Consider the following 25570-nt stretch of genomic DNA (forward strand, 5'->3'; position numbering starts at 1 on the left):
AACACTTCAGCTCAAAACCAACACGGGCTTCACTATGTTTTATTATTGTAGTGTTAGTCTTCTGGTATGAATATTTTTCTAGTCATGTGCCCATAAACTTGCATCTACATTCAAATTGGTTTACAGAATGAGGAACCTTTATTAAGTCCCTGACCTGGCCTACATTCATATATAGTTAAAATATTTTTAAACTGACACTCGTGGCTATTACCTAACACTCCATATAGATAGCAAAAATAGTATATATTACACTGCTACGATTCTATTTTTTCAAGGTTAAAAATATATCTTAGTGAAATGAAACAGGAGTCAAAGGTAAGCCCTGGAATACGTTTTTTTTTTTTTTAGATGATAGAAAGTTTCAACAAGTCACCATCCACTCATACCAAACCTGCTGCCGACCCATCTGGCATTTATTATTATAGTGGAAGGTTTCATTGATATCTACAAGTGTTCTCTCAACTATATATATATTTCTAAGTAAACTATTTACTACAGTAACCTACATAAGAATTATCATATGCATAGTGATGTCCACATGTGGCCTGTACAATTTGAACAATGTTCCCCACAAAGTGGCTTATGTTTAGTTGGGGATATGTTTTATATAACTAGAAGCAAAAAAAAATAAAAATTGAGGTGATATATAAGGTCTTATTTCTTGTGAGTTGTAAAACATAGCTTTACATAACACCCAGGTCTGAATCTTGGTTTGTTTGTAGAAATATTTGTATGTACCAAATAAGACATTTACATCCTAAGCTTGTAACAACCCATGTATGGCACATTATTCTTTTATTTATTTGTGATGTTTATTTTAACACCTCAATAATTTTTTTTTTTTTAAATATCTAAAAACCCACTATTGTAACCAGGAAAAGATGCATCCATTTTTATGCAGTAATATCCTGTACTGTTAATCTTGTTTCTAGACCAAAAACAAATTAAAAAAACACACGCATGGTGCCCAAGCTCAAATGGATTTAATGGCCAACTTCCTAACAAATGTTGGCCACAGAGCAATATTTAAGAAGTTTTAAGAGTCACATATAAATGTATGACAATGAAAAACAAATAATAATAATTCTCAACCGTGTCCAGTTGGCCATCCCTAGATGAAACAATAATGCATTTTATTTTTTGTTTAATATCAATATAATTAATTTCACAACCTCTGGATATGACAATGACTTTATCAGTGCTTTTCACTTTGGTTGATATTTCCAGTTTTAATGTTATTATGAGTACAAGGGTTATCAACTTAGAGCTCATGGTCGAAAGTATAGGAAGCGCTATATACTGTGAGCCTGCACAAGCGAGGTAGCAATATTTTTTCACACCCGACTTGTAACGCAGGTTCTAGCTGTACAAATGTTGCCACCTCACAATCGTGCTTGCACTTCTCATGGTAACATTTATGCTCCACTTGTAATCTAGGCCTATGTGTTTTTAAAGCAAATCCTCGTAACAAAAGTATATACATTAAAGAAAAATATTTAAAAAAAAAAAATATTTTTAACAAAAAAATAATACAACTGAGTATTTGAAAGTGCTTGATTATCATTCTTTCAGTTCTCCTAAACACTTGTGCCTCAAACGTTTGGAGAACATCTAGGCTTGTACATGTTGAATATTGAATTGCTGAGCTTCTGTTTTATTTCCCTATTATTTTAGTTTATATTCTTTAGCTTTGAGGTAAGGGTTAAAGTCAGGCTGGTTTTGGCATGTAATGGGTTGAGACATTACAGTCTAGAGCAGAACTTTCCAAACTTTTCATGTTGGTGACACACTTTTTAGACCTACATCATTTTGCGACACAGTAATTAATTCAGTTGTACTAGCAAAAAGGAGGTTAAACTAGCTTGTTTTAAGAGATACAGACACATACATAAATGATATAACAAAATGTATTTACAAGTAACAGTATGTAAGAATTAAAAAAAAAGTTTAATAACACCAATAGCTACTTACTATTTTAATGGGATGTATGAGGTTGATGGGATGAACACAATTTCTGGTTATTTGGTGGAATATTAGATAAAGACACTCGCATTTCATCATCAAGCATTTTTAAGCTTCCACTTCCTACCCATATATCAAGAGGAGGAGCAGCAATACACTACTGGGAGCTAGTTGCAAAAAAACCCCACTGACTTCTGACTTCAGCTCAGCGTTTAAGCTGCCGCCCTCAGAGCTCCGTGAGTCCGATTGACTACTGCCCGCTCTGCAAACACACTGCTGTCCCACTCAATGACTACACATGCAGTCACGTGCCAATTAAGGAGACTACACGTGCAGTCAGGAGCCAATGTGCCGTCAAAGCCGCCAATGGGAATAGTTTCAGTTCCCACTGAGCTGCGTCAATTGGTTAAGATGATCTGTGACCCACATAGTATCAATCACGTGTCAACCATGTGATATGCGTAGCAGGCAGGCGGAAATTCAGAAACCAAAAAAATAAATACATTTAAAAAAAAATTGTGCTAAAGCAGGGACACACCAACACACTCCTGCCGACACACTAGTGTGTCCCGACACACAGTTTGGAAAGCACTGGTCTAGAGAGTGTAACTCAACATTTGAGGCTCCCACAACATAACCATTAGACTCAGTGCAGGATGCTTGAGAGCTTGGATATAACAATAATAAAAGTTTATTATAAATATGCAACTAACTAAACCTACATCTGAGCCAATGAGCCCTATTCAATCAGGGACTTGCGGATAAGGTTCCCTTTACGGTAAGTGATCAGACTCTCTAGACTCTCTACATCTGCTGCCCATAGTTACTGTTGTACAAATATTTCCTTTTGCTTTGCTGCCCTGCTCTCAAGTGACATTTCAATCACCCCAAACAAGCAAGTTTGTGGTGGTTTATTTCCACCATCTCAGAGGTAGAGGAGAGGTAAAAAAACAGCAGTCATATGACCGCATCTTTGCAGCTTACAGTTGGAGACGAGTATGTTAACTTTAACAGACATACGCCTAGTTTACGAGTTTTGCGGTAAGGTGAAAAAGCAGCGTTAACAGGTCTTAGTGCTGCTTTTTTACGCCCGCTGGTATTACGAGTCTTGCAGGTATAGGTGTACCGCAAACTTTTTTGGCCTTACCGCAAACCGACTTACGTAAATTTCGTAAAGCCTTTTTTCTATGGGACTCCCATAGCTCTGGTATTACGAGTTTGTCCTGGGAGGCCAAAAAGTGAGCGGTACACCCTACCCCGTCAAGATACCTAACGCATTTTAAAGTCAGTAGTTATGAGTTTTACACTACTAGGCCGTAGCATAAAACTCATAACTAAAGTACTAAAAAGTACACTAACACCCATAAACTACCTATTAACCCCAAACCGAGGCCCTCCCGCATCGCAAACACTAAAATAAAATTATTAACCCCTAATCTGCCGCTCTGGACATCGCCACCACTATACCTAAACCGCCGCACTCCCGCCTCGCAAACACTAGTTAAATATTATTAACCCCTAATCTGCCGCCCCTAACATCGCCGTCACCTACATTATACTTAATAACCCCTAATCTTCCGTTCCGGACATCGCCGCCATCTACAGTATATTTATTAACCCCTAATCTGCTGCCCCCAACATCGCCGCCACCTACCTACATTTATTAACCCCTAATCTGCCGTCCCCAACGTCGCCGCCACTATTCTAAATTTATTAACCCTATAAACCTAAGTCTAACCCTAACACCCCCTAACTTAAATATAATTTAAATAAATCTAAATAAAATTCCTATAATTAACTAAATTATTCTTATTTAAAACTAAATACCTATAAAATAAACCCTAAGCTAGCTACAATATAAGTAATAGTTACATTGTAGCTAGCTTAGGGTTTATTTTTATTTTACAGGCAAGTTTGTATTTATTTTAACTAGGTAGAATAGTTATTAAATAGTTATTAACTATTTACTAACTAGCTGTAAAATAAAACCTAACTTATGTTACAATAACACCTAACACTACACTACAACTAAATCAATTCCCTACATTAAATACAATGAAATAAATTAAATTAAATTAGCTAAATCACAAAAAAACAACAACACTAAATTACAGAAAATAAAAAACAAATTACAAGATCTTTAAACTAATTACACCTCATCTAATAGCCCTATCAAAATAAAAAAAGCCCTCCCAAAATTAAAAAAACCCCTAGCCTAAACTATCAATAGCCCTTAAAAGGGCCTTTTGCGGGGCATTGCCCCAAATAAATTAGCTCTTTTACCTGTAAAAAAAAATACAAACAACCCCCCAACAGTAAAACCCACCACCCACACAACCAGCCCCCCAAATAAAAGCCTAACTAAAAAAACTAAGCTCCCCATTGCCCTGAAAAGGGCATTTGGATGGGCATTGCCCTTAAAAGGGCATTTAGCTCTATTGCTGCCCAAAGCCCTAACCTAAAAATAAAACCCACCCAATACACCCTTAAAAAATCCTAACACTAACCCCCGAACATTCACTTACCGGGAGAAGTCTTCATCCAAGCGGCAAGATGTCCTCAACGAAGCTGGCAGAAGTGGTTCTCCAGATGGGCAGAAGTGGTCCTCCAGACAGGCAGAAGTCTTCACCCAGACGGCATCTTCTATCTTCATCCATCCGGCGTGGAGCGGCTCCATCTTCAAGACATCCGGCGAGGAGCATTCTCTTCAAACGACGGCTTTTTCAGAATGAATGTACCTTTAAGTGACGTCATCCAAGATGACGTCCCTTAGATTCTGATTGGCTGATAGAATTCTATCAGCCAATCGGAATTAAGGTAGAAAAATTCCTATTGGCTAATGCAATCAGCCAATAGGATTTAGCTTGCATTCTATTGGCTGATCCAATCGGCCAATAGGATGGAGCTCGCATTCTATTGGCTGATTGGAACAGCTAATAGAATGCCAGCTCAATCTTATTGGCTGATTGCATCAGTTAATAGGTTTTTATCTACCTTAATTCCGATTGGCTGATAGAATTCTATCAGCCAATCGCAATCTAAGGGACGCCATCTTGGATGACATCACTTAAAGAAACATTCATTCCGAAGAAGTCGTCGAATGAAGAGGATGCTCCGTGCCGGATGTCTTAAAGATGGAGCCGCTCCGCGTCGGAAGGAGGAAGATAGAAGATGCCGTCTGGATTTAGACTTCTGCCCATCTGGAGGACCACTTCTGCCCATCTGGAGGACCACTTCTGCTGGCTTGAGGACATCTTGCCCCTTGGATGAAGACTTCTATCGGTAAGTGAATCTTCGGGGGTTAGTGTTAGGATTTTTTAAGGGTGTATTAGGTGGGTTTATTTTTTAGGTTAGGGCTTTGGGCAGCAATAGAGCTAAATGCCCTTTTAAGGGCAATGTCCATCCAAATGCCCTTTTCAGGGCAATGGGGAGCTTAGTTTTTTTTTAGTTAGGCTTTTATTTGGGGGGTTGGTTGTGTGGGTGGTGGGTTTTACTGTTGGGGGGGTTGTTTGTATTTCTTTTACAATTTCTTTGGGGCAATGCCCTGCAAAAGGCCCTTTTAAGGGCTATTGGTAGTTTAGTTTAGGCTAGGGTTTTTTATTTTTTTGGGTGGCCTTTTTTATTTTGATAGGGCTTTTAGATTAGGTGTAATTAGTTTAAATATCTTGTAATTTGTTTTTTATTTTCTGTAATTTAGTGGGGTTTTTTGTGATTTATCTAATTTAATTTATTTAATTGTATTTAATGTAGGGAATTTATTTAATAGTAGTGTAGTGTTAGGTGTTAGTGTAACTTAGGTTAGGCTTTATTTTACAGGTCAATTTGTATTTATTTTAGCTAGGTAGTTAGTAAATAGTTAATAACTATTTAGTAACTATTCTACCTAGTTAAAATAAATAAAAACTTACCTGTAAAATAAAAATAAACCCTAAGCTAGATACAATGTAATTATTAGTTATATTGTAGCTAGCTTAGGGTTTATTTTACAGGTAAATATTTAGTTTAAAATAGGAATTAATTAGGTAATAATAGGAATTTTATTAAGATTTGTTTTAATTATATTTAAGTTAGGGGGTGTTAGGGTTAGACTTAGATTAGGGGTTAATAAATTTAATATAGTGGCGGCGACGTTGGGGGCGGCAGATTAGGGGTTATTAAGTGTAGGTAGGTTTGCGGCGACATTGGGGGCAGGAGATTAGAGGTTAATAAATATAATGTAGGTGTCGACAATGTTGGGGGCAGCAGATCAAGGGTTAATAAGTATAATGTAGGTGGCGGCGGTGTCCGGAGCGGCAGATTAGGGGTTAATAAGTATAATGTAGGTGGCGGCGATGTTGGGGGCGGCAGATTAGCGGTTAATAAGTGTTAGATTAGGGGTGTTTAGACTCGGGGTTCATGTTATGGTGTTAGGTGTAAACATAAATTTAGTTTCCCCATAGGAATCAATGTGGCTGCGTTACTGAGATTTACGCTGCTTTTTCGCAGGTGTTAGGCTTTTTTCAGCCAGCTCTCCCCATTGATGTCTATGGGGAAATAGTGCACAAGCACGTACAACCAGCTCACCGCTGACTTAAGCAGCGCTGGTATTGGAGTGCAGTGTGGAGCTCAATTTGGCTCTACGCTCACTTCTTACCTGCTGACGCTGGGTTTGTAAAAACCCGTAATACCAGCGCTGTAGGGCAGTGAGCGGTGACAATAACGTGCAAGTTAGCACCGCACCCCTGTTACCGCAAAACTCATAATCTACCCGATATTTTATTTTTAGTGATTAAACATCCTGCATTATTTATGGGTGATGTATTTGTTATAACTGTGGACAATGGCAGAAGATTATTTGGATAGAGTATCAGTTTATATAAAAAAGATAAAAAAAATCGGGTATGAGAAATAATGTATGAAGGAAATATGTCTACGTAGCAGTGGTCTGAAAACACTGTCTTTTTTTGACATCCCAAGGTAATAATGTAACACATTAAAACAATAAGGAAATACTGTATCAACTAACTAATTATTACAAAATGTGTAAATACATAAAGAGAGGAGCCTACTCACAGGAACGAACAACCAGCTCAGTCTATAGCGATTTACCACCTGGGTGCAATTCCTCTCAAAACAAGGAACCCAGCAACCCCAGACGATCGTTTTGGCCCATTGGGCCTCGTCAGTGAGGTTAAGCCATATTCTGCTAAGCACACTGAGCAAGGAGTCCATATCTGGTTGCCCCTTTTTCCCTTAGAAAGACTAAATACATACAGAGAGAAGGACACTCACAGGGACGAACAACCAGCTCAATACCATTGTTAGCCTGTTCTATGGTGATTTACCACCTGGGCGCAGCTTCTTTTTAGCCAAGTAATGCTTTTCACAGAGTAGAACTTTCCTGTAGTACATCAGTCTGATCCTGCCTTTTACTGTCAGTACAGCGCCAAAATACCAGGCAATTACTCTTTGAACAAGGAACACAGCAACCCAGATAATCGTTTTGGCCTTCATTGGGCCTCATCAGTGAGGTGTAGCCATATTCCTGTAAGCACACTAAGCAAGGAGTCAACGTCTGGTTGCCCCTTTTTCCTTTAGGGAGACTAAATACATACAGAGAAAATCACTCTCACAGGAACGAACAATCAGCTCAGTACCATTGTTAGCCTGTTCTATGGCGATTTACCACCTGGGTGCAGCTTCTTTTAGCCCAGTAATTCTTATCACAGAGTAGAACTTTCCTGTAGTATATCAGTTTAATCCCACCTATTATGGCCAGTCCAGCGGCAAAATACCAGGCAATTCCTCTCTGAACAAAAAACACAGCAACCCCAGACGATCGTTTCAGCCTTCATTGGATCTCGACAGTGAGGTGTAGCCATATTCCTCTAAGCACACTGAGTAGTCCATGTCTGGTTGCCCCTTTTTCCCTTAGAAAGATTAAATATATACAGAGAGAAGCGCACTCACAGGAACAAACAACCAGCTCAATACCATTGTTAGCCTGTTCTATGGTGATTTACCACCTGGGTGCAGCTTCTTTTTAACCCAGTATTGCTTTTCACTGAGTAGAACTTTCCTGAAGTATATCAGGAAAAATGAGGGTCAGTCCAGGGGCGAAATAGCAGGCAATTCCTCTCTGAACAAGTAACACAGCAACCCCAGACAATTACAAGATGTGTGTCACTAAATCTATCGGCATATTTTCACCCTGATCTAAAGGCTTGTGTAAGCTGAAAGCTGTACAACCCTCGTGTTCAATCACCCTGCCTAAAAATAGATCCAAAAAGTTAAAGAGACAAAATTAAAATTTTGGGAGCAGTGACAATCTGGCTTCAAGAATTTGTCAAGCCATAATATATATCAAAACCAAATTTAAATAGCTTTTCTTCCACTACCCCTCTATTAGTCTTCTTGCATTCTTCTGTGTTTAACTGCACAACTCAATATAACTTTTCTAATGCATTAACATCAGTCTGGTATTCTGAAAGTCCAGTTTGCTGCTATTTCTACCCAGGTGATCTGGGGATAAAGGAAAGCAACACTGGGAAGCTATAGTCAAAGAGACTGGAAGACCACTTAATATAAAAAAATGGATTATCAGACTCAATCAGGGTTTTTGTATTTTTGATGTATATCAGTTCTATAATCATTGGGGATAGTGTTAAAGCACCCCATAGGACCAGATATTTACTGTTGTTCTGTTATTATTGGCACTGTCTATATCTGTATTATTAAAAATACCAAAAGGTAGTTCAGTACAAGCTCTGAAATGGTGCCAAGCTTAGGGTGACCATATTGCAGCTTTAACCCCTTAAGGACCAAGGCCATTTTTCAATTTCTTTCCCTTAAAGACCAGGGCTATTTTCTCTTGTTAAGTGTATCCAGTCCACGGATCATCCATTACTTATGGGATATATTCTCCTTCCCAACAGGAAGTTGCAAGAGTCCACCCACAGCAAAGCTGCTATATAGCTCCTCCCCTAACTGCCATTACCAGTCATTCTCTTGCAAGTCTCAACATAGATAGGAGGTCGTGAGAGTCTGTGGTTTTTTATACTTAGTTTATTTCTTCAATCAAAAGTTTGTTATTTTTAAATGGCACCGGAGTGTGCTGTTTATCTCAGGCAGTATTTGGAAGAAGAATCTGCCTGCGTTTTTTCTATGATCTTAGCAGACGTAACTAAGATCCAGTTGCTGTTCTCACACATTCTGAGGAGTAAGGTACTTCAGAGGGGGAATGGCGTGCAGGTTTTCCTGCAAATAAGGTATGTGCAGTAAAATATTTTTCTAAGGAATGGAATTGACTAAGAAAATACTGCTGATACCGAAGTAATGTAAGTACAGCCTTTAAATGCAGTGAAAGCGACTGGTACCAGGCTGATTGATAGAGATATATGCTAAGGTATGTGCAGTAATATATTTTTCTAAGGAATGGAATTGACTAAGAAAATACTGCTGATACCGAAGTAATGTAAGTAAAGCCTTAAATGCAGTGATAGCGACTGGATCAGGCTTATTAATAGACATACATACTCTTATAAGAATGTGTTTTAAAACGTTTGCTGGCATGTTTAATCGTTTTTTAACATATGTTTGGTGATAAAACTTATTGGGGCCTAATTTTTCCATATGGCTGGCTTAAATTTTGCATAGAAACAGTTATAGGGAAGGTAATCCACAGCTCAGCTGTGGCAGTTTTGTCTGTTTAAAAAAATGTCGTTTTTTTTTTTTTTTTTTTTTTTATCTGTTTTTTGCATTAAGGGGTTAATCATCCATTTGCAAGTGGGTGCAATGCTCTGTTAACTTATTACATGTACTGTAAAAATTTCGTTTGATTTACTGCCTTTTTTCACTGTTTTTCAAATTTTCACAAAATTTGTTTCTCTTAAAGGCACAGTAACGTTTGTTATATTTGCTTGTTAACTTAATTTAAAGTGTTTTCCAAGCTTACTAGTCTCTTTATTAGTTCTAACATGTCTAACATAGAGGAGGCTCTGTGTTTATTATGTTTAAAGCCATGGTGGAACCCCATTTTAGAATGTGTACCAGATGTACTGATTTCATGTTAAACAATAAAGATCATTTTTTGTATTTAAAAACATTATCACCAGAGGATTCTGTCGAGGGGGAAGTTATGCCGACTAACTCTCCCCACATGTCAGACCCTTTGACTCCCGCTTTAGGGACTCACGCTCAAATGGCGCCAAGTACATCAAGGGCACCCATAGCGTTTATTTTACCAGAGGATTCTGTCGAGGGGGAAGTTATGCCGACTAACTCTCCCCACGTGTCAGACCCTTTGACTCCTGCTCCAGGGACTCACGCTCAAATGGCGCCAAGTATATCAATGGCGCCCATAGCGTTTATTTTACAAGACATGGCAAAGGTTGTGTATAATACACTGGCAGCAGTATTAGTCAGACTACCTGAAATTAAAGGAAAGCAAAACAGCTCTGGGGGTAGATACAGAGCATACAGACGCTTTAAGAACCATGTCTGATACTACCTCACAATATGCTTAGTCTGTGGGTGATATTTGTGACTCAGGGAAGATGATTTAACCTGATTCTGATATTTCTACATTTAAAATTTATGCTTGAGAACCTCCACTTGTTGCTCAGGGAGGCTTTAGCTGCTCTGAATGAATGTGTACAATCGCAGTGCCAGAGAAATTGTGTAGACTGGATAAATAATATGCAGTGCCGGTGTGTACTTATGTTTTTCCAATACCTAAAGAGGTTTACTAAAATTTTTCATAAGGAATGGGATAGACCAGGTGTGCCGTTCTCTTCCCCTCCTATTTTTTAGAAGAATGTTTTCTAATAGTTGCCACCACACGGGACTTATGGCAGACAGTTCCTAAGGTGGAGAGAAGAGTTTCTACTCTAGCTAAGCGTACCACTACCTCTGGCGAGGACTGTTGTGCTTTTTTAGATCCAATGGATAAAAAATGTTTATTCAACAAGGTTTTATCCTGCAGCCCCTTGCACGCATTGCTCCTGTCACTGCTGCTGCGGCGTTCTGGTTTGAGTCTCTTGATGAGGCTTTACAGGCTCCATTGGATGAATATATTTGACAAGCTTAGAGCACTTAAGCTAGCCAATTCCTTTGTTTTCTGATGCCTTTGTTCCTTTGACTAGACTAACGGCTAAGAATTCTGTTTTTTACTATACTGGCGCGCAGAGCGCTATGGCTTATATCATGGTCAGCTGTTGTGACTTTAATAAATAAGCTACTTAACTTCCCTTCAAGGGGCAGACCCTATTCAGGCCTAGTTTGAAGGAGATTATTACTTATATCACTGGAGGAAAAGATCATGCCCTTCCTCAGGACAGGTCCAAATCAAGGGACAAAAAAGGCCTAATTTTCGTGCCTTTCGAAAATTCAAGGCAGGTGTGGCATCAACTTCCTCTAAGGCAAAATAAGAGGGAACTTTTGCTCAGTCCAAGGCGGTCTGGAGACAACCGGACCTGGAACAAAGATAAGCAGGTCAAGGAGCCTGCTGCTGCCTCTAAAACAGCATGAGGAACGGACCCCTATCTGGTAACGGATCCTATAGGGGGCAGACTTAATTCTTCGCCCAGGCGTGGGCAAGAGATGCCCAGGATCCCTGGGCATTGGAAATTATACCCCAGAGATATCTTCTGGATTTCAAAGCTTTCCCCCCCAAAAAAGGGGAGTTTTTGCCTTTCACATTTATCTGCAAACCAGATAAAGAAAGAGACATTCTTGCATTGTGTACGTGACCCATTCAGTTCCAATAGAGGAACAGGGACACAGTTTTCCTCAAATCGGTTTGTGGTTCCCAAGGAAAGGAAACCTTCAGACCTATTTTGGATCTAAAAGATCTTAAACAAATTCTTTAGAATTCTATCATTTAAGATGGAAACTATTCGTACCATCTTAACTATGATCCAGGAGAGTCAATAGAGGACTACAATGGATTTGAAGGATGCTTATCCTCACATTACGATGCATAAAGATCACCATCGGTTTTTCAGGTTTGCCTTTCTAGACAGGCATTACCAGTTTGTAGCTCTTTCCTTTGGGTTAACTACAGCCCCTAGAATCTTTATGGAGGTTCTGGGGTCACTTTGGCGGTCCTTAGGCCGCGGGGCATAGAAGTGGCCCCTTATTTAGACGACATCCTGATACAGGCGTCAAACATCCAAGTTGCCAAGTCTCATACGGACGTAGTACTGGCATTTCTGAGATCGCATGGGTGGAAAGTGAACAAGGAAAGAGTTCTCTATCCCCAATATCAAGGGTTTCCCTCCTAGGGATTCTGATAGATTTTGTAGAAATTAAAATTTACCTGACGGAGTCCAGGTTGTCAAAGTTTCTAAATTTCTGCCGTGTTCTTCATTCCATCCGCGCCCTTTGGTTGCTCAGTACATGAATGTAATCGGCTTAATGGTAGCGGCAAGGGACATAGTACCGTTTGCACGCCTACATTTCAGACCACTGCAACTATGCATGCTCAGCCAGAGGAACGGGGATTACACAGATTTGTTCTCCTGTTAAATCCGGAACAAGAAACCAGAGATTCTCTTCTCTGGTGACTATCTCGGGTCCATCTGTCCAAGGGTATGACCTTCCGCAGGTCAGATGGGACAATTGTTACAACAGATGCCAGCCTTTTAGGTTGGGATACAGTCTGGAACTCCCTGAAGGCTCAGGGATAGTGGACTCAGGAGGAGCAATATTCCATGCTCTTCAGACTTGGCCTCAGTTAGCAACTCTGAGGTACATCATATTTCAGTCGGACAATATCACGACTGTGGCTTACATCAACCATCAAGGGGGAACAGAAGTTCCCTAGCAATGTTAGAAGTCTTAAAATAATTCACTGGATAGAGACTCACTCTTGTCTAAAAGCTATCCCTATCCCAGGTGTTGAGAACTGGGAGGCAGATTTTCTAAGTCGTCAGACTTTTCATCCGGGGGAGTGGGAATTCCCTCCGGAGGGGTTTGCACAAGATCAAGCAGGAGAGTGCTTTGGTGCTTTTGACAGCGCCTGCGTGGCCACGCAGGACCTGGTATGCAGATCTGGTGGACATGTCATCCTTTCCACCACGGTCTCTGCTTCTGAGACAGGACCCTCTACCTCAGGGTCTTTTCAACCATCTAAATATAACTAATCTGAGATGGACTGCCTGGAGACAGAACGCTTGATGTTATCAAAGCATGGCTTCTCCGAGTCAGTAATTGATACCTTAATACAGGCATAAAAGCCTGTCTCTAGGAAAATTTAACATAAGATATGGTGTAAATATCTTATTGTTATGAATCCAAGGGTTACTCATGGAGTAAAGTCTGGATTCCCAGGATATTATCTTTTCTCCAAGATGATTTTGAGAAAAGGGTTGTCAGCTAGTTCTTTAAAAGGACAGATTTCTACTCTGTCTATTCTTTTGCACAAGCGTCTGGCAGGTATTCTAGACGTTCAGGCATTTGGTCAGGCTTTGGTTAGAACCAAGCCTGTGGTTAAAAATGTTGCTCCACCATGGAGCTTAAAGCTGGTTCTTAAGGTTCTTCAAGGAGTTCCATTTGAACCTTTTCATTCCATAGATATCAAACTTCTATCTTGGAAAGTTCCTTTTTGGTAGCTATTTCCTTGGCTCATAGAGTCTCCGAGTTATCTGCGTTGCAATGTGATTCTCCTTATCTGGTTCTCCGTACGGATAAGGTAGTCCTGTGTACCAACCTGGGTTTTTACCTAAGGTGGTATCTAACAAGAATATCACTCAAGAGATTGTTGTTCCATTCTTGTATCCTAATCCTTCTTCAAAGAAGGAACGTCTATTACACAATTTGGACGTGGTTCGTGTTTTAAAGTTTTACTTACAAGCTACTACAGATTTTCATCAAACATTCACCTTGTTTGTTGTCTATTCTGGACAGAGGAGAGGTCAAAGGACTTCAGCAACCTCTCTGTCTTTTTGGTTAAAAAGCATAATTCATTTAGCTTATGAGACTGCTGGACAGCAGCCTCCTGAAGGGATTACAGCTCATTCTACTAGAGCTGTGGTTTTCACTTGGGCCTTTTTTAAATGTGGCTTCTGTTGAACAGATTACAAGACGGAGTCTTGGTCTGCGTTTCATACTTTTTCAAATTTAACAAATTTGATACCTTGCTTCTTCGGAGGCTATTTTTGGGAGAAAGGGTTTTTTTACAGGCAGTGGTATCTTCCGTTTAAGTACCTGCCTTGTCCCTCCCATCATCCGTGTACTTTAGCTTTGGTATTGGTATCCCATAAGTAATGGATGATCCGTGGACTGGATACACTTAACAAGAGAAAACATAATTTATGCTTACCTGATAAATTTATTTCTCTTGTAGTGTATCCAGTCCACGGCCCGCCCTGTCACTTTAAGGCAGGTAATTTTTCCATTAAACTACAGTCACCACTGCACCCTATGGTTTTCCTTTCTCTGCATGTTTTCGGTCGAATGACTGGTAATGGCAGTTAGGGGAGGAGCTATATAGCAGCTTTGCTGTGGGTGGACTCTTGCAACTTCCTGTTGGGAAGGAGAATATATCCCATAAGTAATGGATGATCCATGGACTGGATACACTACAAGAGAAATAAATTTATCAGGTAAGCATAAATTATGTTTTTACATTTCTGTGGTGTTTGTGTTTAGCTGTAATTTTCCTCTTACTCATTTACTGTACCCCCACATATTATATACCGTTTCTCTCGCCACTAAATTGACTTTCTAAAGATACCATTATTTTCATCATATCTTATAATTTACTATTAAAAATATTATAAAATATGAGGAAAAAATGGAAAAAAACACACTTTTTCTAACTTTGACCCCCAAAATCTGTTACACATAAACAACCATGCTAAATAGTTTCTAAATTTTGTCCTGAGTTTAGAAATACCCAATGTTTACATGTTCTTTGCTTTTTTTGCAAGTTATAGGGCAATAAATACAAGTAGCACTTTGCTATTTCAAAACCACTTTTTTTCAAAATGAGCGCTAGTTACATTGGAACCCTGATATCTGTCAGGAATACCTGAATATCCCTTGACATGTATATATTTTTTTTTTAGAAGACATCCCAAAGTATTGATCTAGGCCCATTTTGGTATATTTCATGCCACCATTTCACCGCCAAATGCGATCAAATAAAAAAAAATGTTCACTTTTTCACATATTTTTTCACAAACTTTAGGTTTCTCACAGAAATTATTTACAAACAACTTGTGCAATTAATGCTTCTCTGTGATCCCCTTTGTTCAGAAATAGCAGACTTATATGGCTTTGGCATTGCTTTTTGATAATTAGAAGGCTGCTAAATGCCACGGCGCATCACACGTGTATTATGCCCAGCAGTGAAGGGGTTAATTAGGGAGGATGTAGGGAGCGTCTAGGGTTAATTTTAGCTTTAGTGTAGTGTAGTAGACAACCCCAAGTATTGATCTAGGCCCATCTTGGTATATTGCATGCTACCATTTCACCGCTAAATGCGATCAAATTAAAAAAAACGTAAAATATTTCACAATTTTAGGTTTCTCACTGAAATTATTTACAAACAACTTGTGCAATTATGGCATAAATGTATTTTAGTCTGCCAGTACTAAAATAAAAGGTATATTTAAAAAAATAAAATAAATTGTATAGCATATTTACATATGCTGCTGTGTAGGATCCCCCCTTAGCCCCCAACCTCCCTGATCTCCCCCAAACAGCTCTCTAACCCTCCCCCTCTACCTTACTGGGATCCATCTTGGGTACTGGCAGCTGTCTGCCAGTACCCAGTTTAGAAAAAAATGCCTTTTTTTTTTATATTTTTTTTTTTTTTCTGTAGTGTAGCTTGACCCCTCATAGACAAACCACCACCCCCTCCCAGATCCCTTACAATTAAAATTTTCTGCTGATCCCCCCCCCCGTCTCCCACTTATCACCTTTTTCTGTAGTATAGCGGTTCCCACCCGCTCCCTCCCCGTGTACACGCCCGCCCACCGCTCCCCGTGCACGCACACGCATCCGTGCATGCTCCCGACAACCCCGCCCCCGATCCCGCCCACTCTCTCTTCAGTGTTCCATCGATGGCCGCCCACCCGCCTCCCACGTCGGCTCCCACCCACCAACGATTGCGGCCATCGATGCCGGTGCAGAGAGGGCGACAGAGTGGCTCTCTCTTCATCGGATGGGGGAAAAATGTTATTACAGGATGCCTCGATATCGAGGCATCACTGCAATAACTGTAAATCGGCTGAAAGCAATCAGGATCACTTCCAGCCGCTTTAATCCCCAAAGTCGTACAGGGTACGTCACTGGTCTTTAAAGACCAGGTTGTGTGCGACGTACCCTGTACGACTCGTGTCGTTAAGGGGTTAAAAAGGGACACATATAAAAAATACATATGTCAGGGTACTTATACAAAACATTTCTTTAAACAGCCCTAAAAACAGCCCTGACCTATGATTTATTCATGTGTCCCTTTTTAAAGCGGCAATATGGTCACCATAGCCAAGCTGCCACTGGGTACTACACCACAACCCAGTAGTAACACCTAAAAAAGCAAAAAAAAAAGACAGCAGCACTCAAAGATACAGCTTTATCTGGGTTTATTCTGCATGAAAAAGTAGAACAGCAGCGACGTTACGGGTTAATCATTAAGGGCATGATTAAGGGTGTGTAACCTGAAACGTTGCTGCTGTTCTACTTTTTGATGCTGAATAAACCCAGATAAAGCTTTATCTTTGAGTGCTGCTGCCTTTTTTTGCTTTTTTGGATATATCTGTATGATTGTCTTGTTTTTTCCAGTGCTATAGAGCAGTCCATGACCTCACCAGCTAGGTATCAAAGCTTACAAAACGTAATAATAGATTTATAGCTTTACTGAATATATATTTTTTGTGTAATTTTAAATTTTCTTCTAAATCCTGTGGAAAAATTTATTTGAATGTAGTGAAATCTAGAGGAAAACAAATAAAGCACACATTAAAAATGTGTAGAAGAAAAATGCTGAAATACTTTATTATATAAATTTACCGTTTTTATGCACATATGCTTTTCCTGATAAAGCAACTGCTATTAGCTGCCTTTTTATGTTGAGCAAATGGAATATTTCCAGAAATGGAATATGTTGACTGTTCCTAGATTAATTGAATTTATCAGTGTTTCCACTAGATAACTGTACTTTGCATTTTTTAGTCACTGAGACCTCTATTTTGCTATTTGAAGTACTGTCAATATTTGAATTAATATTGCAAACATTCGGGATACATGCTGTCATCAATAATCTTTAAAACTATATAGTACATTGAGCACTAATGGTAAATGTTTAATATTGTATTAATTATTGTATTATTGCATAGCTGTTTTGTCTTGGCTGCCATACTTTATGTGATTAAACCAAATTAGTTATGAAACTTTATTACAGACAACAAACAAGATGATGCTATCAGTAGCAAAATCATAATAAAAGTAACATTGTGTTTTTTAATAAACTTTTTTTTACACTAAAATATTGTTGTAAATGTGCAGAGTCACAAGGAGGGTCATGGTCACAATACGCTAGCCTGTTGCATAGACTGTGTCATAGTGTGGAAGCTGGTAATCACGCCATCCACCGCCATCCAGCAAGAAGTCGGTTGCACGATCTATGTTACTAGACTTTGTAACCAAAGCCCTTAGTAACTATTTATATCACACTGTATTGTATGAGTGTAGCTTTATGCTTTTATAACAATAAGGACTCATTTATATTTCTTTCCTAAGATATGGTAAGTCCACGGCTTCATCATTTACTGTTGAATATCACTTCTGGCCAGCAGGAGGAGGCAAAGAGCACGACAGTCACACTGTTAAGTATCACTTCTATTCCCACAACCCCCAGTCATTCTCTTTGCCTTCGGTGCAATGAGGAGGTTTCATGGGTAGCTTCTGAGGGTAAAATCTCAGATTTGGACGGTATAATTCCTTCATCTGATGCTGGAGTGGTCTCCTTCAGATGTATGCTTACACACCTCGTGTTCTGTTAAAGGAGGTTTTGGCTACTTGGACGACATTGTTAACCCTGTCTTTGTCAACCCTTGAAAGTTTTGTGCACTTTGTCATTTCTATGATGTTCCTTCCTATGAGGAAGTGTTTCTAGATGTGCCTTAGATATTTTCACAGGAATAGGAGAAGCTAGGGATAACCTTCTAACTGTCTCCCGTCTTTTAAAGGGTTTTCCTGCCACTTACTCCATTAAAATGCACTGTGCCTTAAAGGGACACTGAATCTTTTCTTTTGTGATTCAGATAGAGCATGCAATTTTAAGCAAATTTCTAATTTACTCTTATTAGCAAATGTTCTTCATTCTCTTGGTATTTTTATTTGAAAAGTAATAATGTAAGTTTACATGTCGGCCCATTTTGGTGAACAACCTGGGTTGTTCTTGCTGATTGGTAGATAAATTCATCCACCAATGAACAATTCTGGACTTTCTTTTTCAAATAAAGATAGTAAGAGAACGAAGAAAAATTGATAATAGGAGTAAATTAGAAAGTTGCTTAAAATTGCATGCTCTATGAATCACAAAAGAAAATAATTAGGTTCAGTGTCCCTTTAAGTAAAAGGGAGCTTTTCTACTATGGCTGTGAGAACTTTGATCCCTATGGAGGGTAGCATGAGGTTTATTGATCATCTAAAGTGATGCCTTGTCTACTTGCTGTGCTAGCCTGTGTGGCTTTATTAGCACGGCCTAGGCTTTATAACACTGCTGATGCAGGTTCAATATCCAGTTTGACCAAGTCATGTGGCAAATGTGGCCATATTGGATTATATTTAATGATTCCTCCAAGTACTAGCTTCTGGCCCTTCCTTACAAGGGTGAGACCTTGTTTGAACCTGGTCTGGCAGAATTAGCCTCTGACTTATGGCTGAGGAAAGGTCTTTTCTACCACAAGTCAAGTGATAAAGACTTAAGAATAGTCTTCTTTTCCCTCTTTCTGCAGGGTCAGTCCAGTCTTTTGGAGTCCTGTTTGAGCTCAACCAGTCCGGGTCCAGTGGATAGCATCTAAGAATTCCTCCCAGGGGCAGTTTTCTCTTTTCTAAATTTTCTGCAATCCAGGTATGATGAGAGGCATTCTTGAACTGGGTTCAGGTCCTTCCTCTCTGGGAGTGATAGCTCCAGTTCCAGTCAGGGAACGTGATCTAGGTTTTTCCTTTAGTTTCTCAGAGTACAGTCCTTCAGAGTAGTATCCATGCTCCTTTGATTCGAGGGGGTCTGTTCATGATGAACATAGACCTGTAGCAGGGGCGTATTTAGGTTTTGTGTTGCCCTAGGCACTCAAAACTCTGCTTCCCCCCCACCCCACCCCAGGTTTAAGGCCTTTTTTTAGACATAATATTTTTGGGGCAGGGTGTAAAAAATTAAAAAAATAATGTCTTAAGTAGATGTTCACCAGGGCTTGCATTCATATTTATATTAATACATTATTTTGCAAGTCAGATGATTAAAGTGTTTATATCAGAAAAAAATATCCTTCACTGTATGATAGTTTGTAGGTAGTTGTTTAACATTAAACATCTTCTTTGGTGATTTACAGTTATTTAAGCAAAATATCTGCTTGGATAAATATGTAATGTATATACAAACTGGCCTTTAAAAGTACTTAAAAAATACAACAGTAGTTATGATAGGTTTAGGAATTGTATCCTAGGGGATAAAGTCACATGATACAATCATAATAAAGTATATACTTGTATTGTTTCTGAATGTATTAAATGCATACAACATATTTTCAGTTGTGTTTTAAGTCTTATAGTTGTATAGATTCAGCAATAAATACTTAGGGGCCTAGTTATCAAGCCGTCAACCTCAAATACGCTGGAATTCCGCAGCATATTTGTGGCGAGGCTGATTCGCCTTAGTTATCAAAGGCTCGAGACCGGCAAAAGTAGAATTTTGTGACGTAAGCTTCGATCCGCCGGACTCAGTCCGACACAGATCGATTCTTACGTCACTCCAGATGTTCCGCACACAAGTGCGGCACATTCTCACTACTTTTGCTAGTTATCAAAAAACTAGCAGGTACGCTCGGCACTTTTACGGCCCAGCGTACCTGGTTTTCAATCCGCCACCCCTGGAGGCGGCGGATCCCATAGGAATCAATGGGAGTCTGACCATAGCGAAAGTACAAGTTCGCTGCTGACAGACATCCCATTTATTCCTATGGGAGCTGTCTACACCTAACACCCTAACATGTTCCCCGAGTCTAAACACCCCTAATCTGCCCCCCTACACCGCCGCAACTAAATAAAGTTATTACCCCCTAAACCGCCGCTCCTGGAGCCCACTGCAAGCTACTCTATACATATTAACCCCTAAACCGCGGCTCCCTGACCACGCCGCAACTATAATAAATGTATTAACCCCTAAACCGCTGCTCCCGGAGCCCACCGCAACTATAATAAATGTATTAACCCCTAAACCACCACTCCCTGAACCCGCCGCAACCTATATTAAATGTATTAACCCCTATCCTGCCCCCCCTACACCGTCGCCACCTATAATAAATTTATTAACCCCTAATCTGCCCCCCCTACACCGTCGCCACCTATAATACATTTATTAACCCCTATCCTGCCCCCCACTACGCCGCCGCCACTGTAATAAAATTATTAACCCCTAAACCTAAGTCTAACACTAACCCTAACGCCCCCCTAACTTAAATATTAATTAAATACATCTAAATAATATTTATATTATTAACTAAGTTAATCCTATTTAAAACTAAATACTTACCTATAAAATAAACTCTAATATAGCTACAATATAAATAATAATTATATTGTAGCTATCTTAGGATTTATTTTTATTTTACAGGCAACTTTCAATTTATTTTAACTAGGTACAATAGCTATTAAATAGTTATTAACTATTTAATAGCTTACCTAGCTAAAATAAAGAGAAATTTACCTGTAAAATAAATCCTAACCTAAGTTATAATTACACCTAACACTACACTATACTTAAATAAATTATTCCTATTTAAAACTAAATACTTACCTGTAAAATAAACCCTAAGATAGCTACAATATAAATAATAATTACATTGTAGCTATATTAGGATTTATATTTATTTTACAGGTAACTTTGTATTTATTTTAGCTAGTTAGAATAGTTATTAAATAGTTATTAACTATTTAATAACTACCTAGCTAAAAGAAATACAAAATTACCTGTAAAATAAATCCTAACCTAAGTTACAATTAAACCTAACACTACACTATCATTAAATTAATGAAATAAACTACCTACAAATAACTACAATTAAATACAATTACATAAACTAACTAAAGTACAAAAAATAAAAAAAGCTAAGTTACAAAAAATAAAAAAATAAGTTACAAACATTTTAAAAAATATTACAACAATTTTAAGCTACTTACACCTAATCTAAGCCCCCTAATAAAATAACAACCCCCCCAAAATAAAAAATGCCCTACCCTATTCTAAATTAAATAAAGTTCAAAGCTCTTTTACCTTACCAGCCGTTAAAAGGGCCATTTGTGGGGGCATGCCACAAAAAGTTCAGCTCTTTTGCCTGTAAAAGAAAAATACAACCCCCCCAACATTAAAACCCACCACCCACATACCCCTAATCTAACCCAAACCCCCCTTACAAAAACCTAACACTAATCCCCTGAAGATCATCCTACCTTGAGTCGTCTTCACTCAGCCGAGCAGCGATGGAACCGAAGTGGACATCCGGAGCGGAAGAAGTTAATCCTCCAAGCGGCGCTGAAGAAATCTTCCATCCGATGAAGTCATCATCCAGGCGGCGCTGAAGAAGTCTTCGATCCGGGCGATGTCATCTTCCAAGAGGCGCTGAAGAGGTCTTCTATCCTTGCGATGACATCTTCCAAGCCGGGTCTTGAATCTTCCTCCCGCCGACGCGGAACCTCCTTCTTCACCGACGGACTACGATGAATGAAGGCTCCTTTAAGGGACGTCATCCAAGATGGCGTCCCCTCAATTCCGATTGGCTGATAGGATTCTATCAGCCAATCGGAATTAAGGTAGGAAAAATCTGATTGGCTGATGGAATCAGCCAATCAGATTCAAGTTCAATCCGATTGGCTGATCCAATCAGCCAATCAGATTGAGCTCGCATTCTATTGGCTGTTCCAATCAGCCAATAGAATGCGAGCTCAATCTGATTGGCTGATTGGATCAGCCAATCGGATTGAACTTGAATCTGATTGGCTGATTCCATCAGCCAATCAGATTTTTCCTACCTTAATTCCGATTGGCTGATAGAATCCTATCAGCCAATCGGAATTGAAGGGACGCCATCTTGGATGACGTCCCTTAAAGGAGCCTTCATTCATCGTAGTCCGTCGGTGAAGAAGGAGGTTCCGCGTCGGCGGGAGGAAGATTCAAGACCCGGCTTGGAAGATGTCATCGCAAGGATAGAAGACCTCTTCAGCGCCTCTTGGAAGATGACATCGCCCGGATCGAAGACTTCTTCAGCGCCGCCTGGATGATGACTTCATCGGATGGAAGATTTCTTCAGCGCCGCTTGGAGGATTAACTTCTTCCGCTCCGGACGTCCACTTCGGTTCCATCGCTGCTCGGCTGAGTGAAGACGACTCAAGGTAGGATGATCTTCAGGGGATTAGTGTTAGGTTTTTGTAAGGGGGGTTTGGGTTAGATTAGGGGTATGTGGGTGGTGGGTTTTAATGTTGGGGGGGGGTTGTATTTTTCTTTTACAGGCAAAAGAGCTGAACTTTTTGGGGCATGCCCCCACAAATGGCCCTTTTAAGGGCTGGTAAGGTAAAAGAGCTTTGAACTTTATTTAATTTAGAATAGGGTAGGGCATTTTTTTCATTTTGGGGGGGTTTGTTATTTTATTAGGGGGCTTAGATTAGGTGTAAGTAGCTTAAAATTGTTGTAATATTTTTTAAAATGTTTGTAACTTATTTTTTAATTTTTTGTAACTTAGCTTTTTTATTTTTTGTACTTTAGTTAGTTTATGTAATTGTATTTAATTGTAGTTATTTGTAGGTAGTTTATTTAATTAATTTAATGATAGTGTAGTATTAGGTTTAATTGTAACTTAGGTTAGGATTTATTTTACAGGTAATTTTGTATTTCTTTTAGCTAGGTAGTTATTAAATAGTTAATAACTATTTAATAACTATTCTAACTAGCTAAAATAAATACAAAGTTACCTGTAAAATAAATATAAATCCTAAGATAGCTACAATATAATTATTATTTATATTGTAGCTATCTTAGGGTTTATTTTACAGGTAAGTATTTAGTTTTAAATAGGAATAATTTATTTAAGTATAGTGTAGTGTTAGGTGTAATTGTAACTTAGGTTAGTTTTTATTTTACAGGTAAATTTCTCTTTATTTTAGCTAGGTAAGCTATTAAATAGTTAATAACTATTTAATAGCTATTGTACCTAGTTAAAATAAATGGAAAGGTACCTGTAAAATAAAAATAAATCCTAAGATAGCTACAATATAATTATTATTTATATTGTAGCTATATTAGAGTTTATTTTATAGGTAAGTATTTATTTTTAAATAGGATTAACTTAGTTAATAATATAAATATTATTTAGATGTATTTAATTAATATTTAAGTTAGGGGGGTGTTAGGGTTAGTGTTAGACTTAGGTTTAGGGGTTAATAATTTTATTACAGTGGCGGCGGCGTAGTGGGGGGCAGGATAGGGGTTAATAAATTTAATATAGGTTGCGGCGGGTTCAGGGAGCGGCGGTTTAGGGGTTAAACAATTTTTTTATTTGCGGCGAGGTGCGGGATCAGCAGGATAGGGGTTAATAACTTTATTACAGGGGGCGGCGGTATAGGGGGGGCAGGATAGGGGTTACTAGGTATAATGTAGGTGGCAGCAGTGTCCGGGAGCGGCGGTTTAGGGGTTAATACATTTATAAGACTTGCGGCGGTGTCCGGGAGCGGCGGTTTAGGGGTTAATACATTTATAAGACTTGCGGCTGGGTCTAGGAGCGGCGGTTTAGGGGTTAATACATTTATAAGACTTGCGGCAGGGTCTAGGAGCGGCGGTTTAGGGGTTAGTAACTTTATTTAGTTGCGGGGGGCTCCGGGGGCGCCGGTATAGGGGTTAGAGCAGTGTAGTTTAGTGTGAGTGCTTAGTGACAGGCTAGCAAGAAAGCTGTCAAACAGCCGAAGAGCAGCGAGATCGGATGAGTGATAACTCTCACAGTCCGCTGCTCATCGCCCCGCGGCTTTTTGACAGCTTTTTTTGATAACTTAGGCGTATTTTTTCAGGTCCGCTGCGGCGAAGGTAGGCGAGCTTAGGCGGGCGTATTGGGCAGGAAAGTAGACACGTTGATAACTACCCCCCTTATTCTTTGCATGTATGACAGATAGACAAACAGTAAATGTACAAGTATTTAGTGACTAATCCGTTTAAGTATTTTAATTGCTAATGAAGATGTATTGAAGGGTGAAAGGCATATGCTTTTTCACAGTGGTCACTTTGTAGTGCACACTGCACTGTGTAGTCTGTGTCAGTCTCAATCACGCGGTGGCTCCAGGAATAATACCACATTCCCTCTCAGTCCAGGCCAGGCTGAGCAAGTGTGCTCCGCCTCCACTGTCACCACGTCATGCGCACCCACATACAATCCCATAGGATAGCAATAGCCGGCCAGCCATTTAAGTAATTTGCATAAATAAAAAGAGAGAAGCGCTCAACCTGGAAACGAACAATAACATAATAGCTTGTTCTATGGCTAGTTACCACCCAAGAAGCAGCCTCCTTTTGCTCAATATGTGCCTTTCACAGAGAAGAACTTTCCTGAAGCATATCAAAACCCCAGACGTACGGTTAGGCCTATTGTGGTCCTCGTCAGTGAGGTGCAGCCAAATCTCTCTAGGCACACTGAGCAACGGGTCCACGTCTGGATTCCCGCATCACACTTAGGGAGACTTCCCAAAATGTCATAATTTGCATAAATAAAAAGAGAGAAGCGCTCAACCTGGAAACGAACAATAACATAATAGCTTGTTCTATGGCTAGTTACCACCCAAGAAGCAGCCTCCTTTTGCTCAATATGTGCCTTTCACAGAGAAGAACTTTCCTGAAGCATATCAAAACCCCAGACGTACGGTTAGGCCTATTGTGGGCCTCGTCAGTGAGGTGCAGCTATATCTCTCTAGGCACACTGAGCAACGGGTCTAAGTCTGGATTCCCGCAACACACTTAGGGAGACTTCCCAAAATGTCATAATTTGCATAAATAAAAAGAGAGAAGCGCTCAACCTGGAAACGAACAATAACATAATAGCTTGTTCTATGGCTAGTTACCACCCAAGAAGTAGCCTCCTTTTGCTCAATATGTGCCTTTCACAGAGAAGAACTTTCCTGTAGCATATCAGTCTGATCCTGACTTCACAGTACAGTCCATCCCCGAATTACCAGGCAATACCAGGAAAACCCACTCCTCGGGATGAAAATCTGTCTGCTCAGGAAGTCCTCATCCCAGAAGACCACTCCTAGAATGTGGATGGCAGATAGACAGCCATTGTGAGCTACTGTCCATTGAACAAAGCTGAGCCACCTCCATCATGGCTAAGGAATCCCAAGTTCCTCCCCGGGTCACTGAAGAGAAAAG

The 25570-nt window shown here is 39.5% G+C and overlaps 1 protein-coding gene across 1 annotated transcript in view; it reads left to right on the forward strand.

Annotated features, from left to right (window-relative positions):
* The window catches only part of PCLO (piccolo presynaptic cytomatrix protein), an 876537-nt gene that overhangs the window by 38423 nt on the left and 812544 nt on the right, over positions 1-25570 (forward strand). Inside the window, exons 3-4 of the mRNA XM_053719164.1 lie at positions 16415-16470; positions 16732-16764. Coding sequence (XP_053575139.1) covers positions 16415-16470; positions 16732-16764 — 89 coding nt within the window. The remainder of the gene's footprint in view (positions 1-16414; positions 16471-16731; positions 16765-25570) is intronic.

This window comes from Bombina bombina, chromosome 6 (assembly GCF_027579735.1).
Source record: "Bombina bombina isolate aBomBom1 chromosome 6, aBomBom1.pri, whole genome shotgun sequence".
In the NCBI taxonomy this organism is placed as follows: domain Eukaryota; kingdom Metazoa; phylum Chordata; class Amphibia; order Anura; family Bombinatoridae; genus Bombina; species Bombina bombina.